Source organism: Neopelma chrysocephalum, unplaced genomic scaffold (assembly GCF_003984885.1).
Source record: "Neopelma chrysocephalum unplaced genomic scaffold, ASM398488v2 Primary Assembly neopelma1_108, whole genome shotgun sequence".
NCBI lineage: Eukaryota > Metazoa > Chordata > Aves > Passeriformes > Pipridae > Neopelma > Neopelma chrysocephalum.
The window spans coordinates 326,008-331,250 of NW_020897773.1; the positions used below are offsets into that span (position 1 = coordinate 326,008).

At 48.0% G+C, this 5,243-nt stretch overlaps 1 protein-coding gene across 1 annotated transcript; it reads left to right on the forward strand.

Annotated features, from left to right (window-relative positions):
• The first annotated feature begins 289 nt into the window (after positions 1-289).
• LOC113973926 (left-right determination factor 2-like) lies at positions 290-4,577 on the forward strand. The gene is made up of 4 exons (XM_027696562.1): positions 290-827; positions 1,743-1,989; positions 2,791-3,030; positions 3,332-4,577. Exons 1-4 carry the CDS (start codon positions 563-565, stop codon positions 3,669-3,671), a joined length of 1,092 nt encoding a protein of 363 aa, XP_027552363.1. The 5' UTR covers positions 290-562; the 3' UTR covers positions 3,672-4,577.
• Positions 4,578-5,243: the final 666 nt, after the last annotated feature.

Sequence of the window (5,243 nt, forward strand, 5' to 3'; positions counted from 1 at the left end):
AAATGATTTTTTTAGTGCTTGCCATAAAAATGGACTTCCAGTTAAAGCTAAAGCTAAAGCTTCTCCTGATTGATATTGGCTATTTTAGGTAGCAAGTCTACTGCAGTAAAAATTGACACTTCCTTTAAGAATCCTATGGTGCAGTACCCAAAGCAATGTACTCTGCACGTGTTTCCTCCCTCACCTAGGCTGAATAGAGGACACTGATAGCTCAGGGGGTTTCTGGGCAAACATTTACAGGGAATTAAAAAGAGATGGAAACTTCTCCCCTGTGAAGGAATCTGGGAGCCCCCCTATACCTTCTTGTATTAACTTTGCAGCAGATGAAGGTGTTAAACTGGCATGTGTCTACCAACAGGGGAGTGATGCTTTCAAGTCCTCTGCTTCATCCCCACTTGTGAAATTTGTTGTGCCAGTGGGACGAGGCTGGCTATAAAACCCCAGTGCAGGGGATCTCTGTCCAGCTCAGGCAGCCTGCCAGCACATCTCTGCTGAGAGCAGCCCCAGGGAGATCCCCCATTCATCTCTGCTAGGCAGGCAGCTGCTTCGCTGACGGAGGAGGATGGACCCAAGGTGCGCCTGGATGCTCTGCATGCTCTGCCTGGTCATCACGGTCCAAGCATTTACCCAGGAAGGGTTCAAGGAGGTGTTCCTGAAGCAGCTGGGGCTCTCTGAGATCCCTAAACTTCATAAGAGAGATTTGGTGGATCTGGTTATCCCGGACCACGTCAAGAACAAGTACATGTCCATGCTGAAGCGCCAGAGGGTGAAGCGCCGAGCTTTGCCGAGCCTGGCCGGCATCCTAAGAGGGATCCCTGGCAACGCAGGTAACGTTTCTGCCGTTGGGAGCGTCCAAAGCACTGTGCTGCTGGCAGGGGGAGCTGCCCACTCTCTCACTGCCGGCCTCAGGATCGGCAGAGGCAAACCCACGGGGAGAACGAGGTTTGGGTTTGACTCCAAAGCTCACTTGGGTAGAAGAGGTGCATGTAACAGCATCTTAAAGATAAAAAAGCGTTAGTAACTCCTTGCACCTGGAGAGGGAGTCCCACAGTCCTTGCAAAAGGCAGGCTGCTGCTGGAGCTTAATAGAAGAGAAAAGCCTTGGTACCCAGCAACAGTCTGGGCAGGTGGAAAAACGATTAAAAAAAATAAAGGCAGTAGAAACTGAAGAACTTGCAGGTTTGGGGTCGAATCTACAGCAAGTCCTATAACAGGAATCACACCTCTTTGAGGATGTTTTGCTCTCCCTCATCTGTTTTTTAAATTATTTTTTTTTGGCTGGGAGAAACATGAAGGAGGCAATCAGCTGTACAGACATCGCAGTGTACAATGGTGGCTGTACAAGGACACTTAGAGCTTATTTTGCTTTCAAAAGACATACGTAGCACCCTGGGCAGCAAATGAAAATACTTTTTTATTTCAGGTGGTGCAGTTTCCTGCTTTTGTGCCCAGCACTGGCACAGAGACGCACACCTTTTGGGGTCTGCTCAATCTGGGGTCAAATTATGTAGAACATTTTGTTCCTCCAGTTTGCAGAGAGACAGGAGAAGAATTAGGGTATTTGCAAGACATTAGATTCAAATATGCATTAGAAAAAGTGTGCTTAGTGGCTGACTCTGCCGTAGAGGCTCAGTGTGGGAGCATGGAAGAGGTGTGTTGTGATGATAATTGTGTATGAAATGTGCAGCCTTTGCTCACCAGGACGGCAATGACAGGCCACCTTTTTTGTTCCCAACTGCACAGGTATGCCAGGAGAAGTCCTCTACTCAGACACCACCACGCGCCAGAAACTGATCTTTGACATGGAGGGCAGAATACCTAAAAACAGCGAAGTCACAATGGCTGAACTAAAACTCTTCAAAAAGCCTCTGGACAGAGCAAACCTTCCTGCCAGGCAGTCTCACAGGCCTGTCTCCAATGCCAGAGTCAGCGTGTACTGGGTGCAACAGCAGCACGACGGTACCAACAGGACCTCTCTGATAGACTCCAGGTAAGAAAAGGCAGGACTCTAGTTATGGGCTACAGGTCCTCTGGGCTGGATTCAGGTATCCTGTAGTTGTGACTCAGGTCAGTCTGACAGGGTTACATCTGTAGAATCAGGCTCTGTAGCCTTTAAACCCAGAACGAGTTTATAAGAGCAGATATTATGCTAAGGCTGCACTATATGATGATTCATTGCAATAATCTAGTTCTGTGTCAAATGATGTCATGTATTGCTACGTGTTCCCCTCTAAAACCCTCCACCTTGTTCATTTCTCTCTCACTCTCTGACTCGTGTGTTAGGCTGCTGGTATTCTTTCCACTGGCCGTTTCATTATCTAGTCTAAATAAGTAAATTATGCAAAAAGCATCTGATTCCATAGCCTCGAGCTCTGTGAAAGTTTTACACTCCCTGAAGGCATTTTCTGGGTGGGTAAAGACTTAAGTTCCTACTGCAGCTAGGACAGGAGCAGTGGGAGATAGCGGTGTTTAACCGGCTGTCATCACTAGTACTGAGATTGCATGTAATCCTGCACCACCCTATTTCTGTTTAAGCATGAATGGATACCTTGACATAAGCATGCACAGAGGGTTTTATTTAGCCCTTCAGTGTCTGTTAGGTATGTATACTTCTTTTTGAGGTGTAAGTTAATCGCTGTGGGTACTTGCCCAGAGTGCTCAGCAAAAATGATCGTGCAATCAAGGCATGTAACAATCTACAGGAAGCAAATTATTCTGCTGCAATAACAGCTCTGCAAGCCCAGGTTTTATCTGATGGGCTTTTCTCTAATGCCAAGCCCTTGTCATGCAGGCTGGTTCCTATACGCGAGTCAGGCTGGAAGAACTTTGATGTGACACAAGCTGTGCATTACTGGCTGCGAAACAAGAGGCGGGAGCCAATGTTCCTGGAGGTCTGGATCGAAGGAGAGCGAGTGGGCAGCTATGCCTCGGAAATGGCCAAAGCCGTGCGTTTCACCTCTCAGGACCCCAAGGATAAAGCCCTAGGCAAACCTGAACTGGTGCTTTACACCCTCAACTTGGAAGACTATGAGTACGTACGAAGCCTGAATCTGTACTGTCTCTGAAGTAATTTTGCCCCTGAATTATTTTGTGTGCCAACCTAGAGTGGGCAACTCTTGCTCTCACATGTGTTAGTTAGAAAGTTGCTGCTGAATCACCCCTCTCCTCTTCCCATATTTGTTGTCTGAATATTCAAACGAACCTGAGCTTGGGCCAAGTTTCATGTCTCAGAGCCCATCTGCACTATTAACAGGGGGGATTATTTGGATTATTTTCCCCCCTTCACCATTTTCAGTTACAGCATCAGTTCTTGTTTCTCCCTTGGTGTGCAGGGGCCCCGGGGACTGCAGGGAGGAGGCGATGTTGGGGAAGTCCACCTGCTGCCGGCAGGAGCACTACGTCAGCTTCCGCGAGCTCTCCTGGGCACGGTACTGGATCATCGAGCCGGCAGGGTACCAGGCTTACCGGTGCTCGGGGGGCTGCCTGCAGCCCCCCAGCCCCCTCTGGCACTTCGGCTATGGGGAACGCACCTGCGCCGTGGCAGAGAGCTCCTCACTGCCCATGATGTACCTGGTCAAGAGGGGCAACCGCACCGAGATCGAAGCGGCCGAGTTTCCCAATATGATCGTCGAGAGGTGCAGCTGCGTCACGGATGGCATGGCGCTGGTGTGAGAAGTGGGTGGCCTGGGGTCTCACCCAATCCCCCATTCCCTGCTGGCCTGCCAAGAGCCACCCTGGCCCCCAACCCTGGGGCCAGTCATAAAGGTCCTGGGGGGGACACCTGCCTGCAAGGGTCAGCAGCAGCTGGGGCTGGGGCTCCCCCCGTGCCCTGCTCCCCTGCAGAGAGGGTGCACTTGAAGGCACTGTCCATACAGATGGGCTCAGAGGACCATGCATCTTCACATAGACCTGTGTAAGGGTACCTACGGAGCCTAATGCTTCTCAGGGCCCCCTTGATGCTAGATAAATTTCACTGAGTTTGGTGGAACTGCGTCCAAGTTATTTCAGTCTCCACCCTGGAGTATTGCAAACAGCTACAGGCAAAAGAACAGTGACCATCACCAGGTGAAAAAGTAATGCATGGGCTCAGCTTTTCATTCTTAGACTCCTGGGTTTAGCCTTTGTCTGTCCAAGTCATGTTTATGGTGAATTGCAGAGCAGAAGCACTTACATGTATATAATCTATACACACACACATACACACATGCACATAGTATATGAATATATGTGTGTATTGTCTACATACTGGATATATACACATTGACTACATGCATATATGTACATATATGCACATAAAATATTGTCTACAGCTCAAAGGGCATATACATATGTGCGTATGTATTGTATGCATATATACATATCTACACGTACATAAAATATTATCTGGAACTCAAAGGTTTATATTTTTTGTGCCTGTACCATGGGCATAGCACAATGTTAGGCAGAATTTAGAGTCCTGGAATCAATAGGAATATTAGGACTTAGGTTTGCTTTCATGAGTAACAGTTTGTTTTTCTGATTCTGTATTACAGTTACTTCAATTTAGGAATATTTTCCAAGTTTTGTGTGCTGTCAAACTCAAGGAAACAATAAAATACAATTACTAAAGTAGCCATGTGTTTGCTTATATTTATTCTTAGGTCTAAAAATGGAGGGAAAAAATCTCTCAGTGCCCAGCTCCTATAAACACACACACAGTAACAGCTCTTCTCAGCTACCTATGTGATCCTGCCTGCTTCTGGTAAAGCTTATCTACTCACAGGGGCACTGAGACTGTGCTGAATCAGCAGGTGGAGCAGAGCCCACACAGCCAGCACTTCTCCCTGAGCTGCTGCAGAGTTTAAGTCAACACTTGCTTTAAGAGAAAACCTAGAATCTTATCTGACAGCAAGAGGTGATACCCTCCCCTTGAGCTGCAGCAGTGCCAGAACCTGCAGACTCAGCTGCAGCTGTAGTGCAGAAAGAGATGAGCTGCCTCCCACCCCCTCCCTCCTCAGGAGAATATTTTAATTCCTGCCCTTCCTGATGGACATCTGACCAACACATCCCCCGGAGAAACACAATGATAATGTGGTTTAATCCCTTTTTGAACTCTTCTGAAACTGCTGACCAGGGGTGGGACCAATGATAATGATTTCCACCTTCATGTCAGACTCCTCTCCTCAGTTCCAAAGCCGCTGAGATACCAGTGGTTCTGGGGATGAAGTGATGGCTGCTGTCCATCTCTTGTGGGTCTGTGGGATG

Coding starts and splice junctions, on each gene's coding strand:
- LOC113973926 (XM_027696562.1), top strand. CDS start 563: ATGGACCCAAGGTGCGCCTGGATGCTCTGCATGCTCTGCCTGGTCATC. Junction 1,990..2,790: donor ACCTCTCTGATAGACTCCAG/GTAAGAAAAGGC, acceptor CTTGTCATGCAG/GCTGGTTCCTATACGCGAGT. Junction 3,031..3,331: donor CTCAACTTGGAAGACTATGA/GTACGTACGAAG, acceptor CTTGGTGTGCAG/GGGCCCCGGGGACTGCAGGG.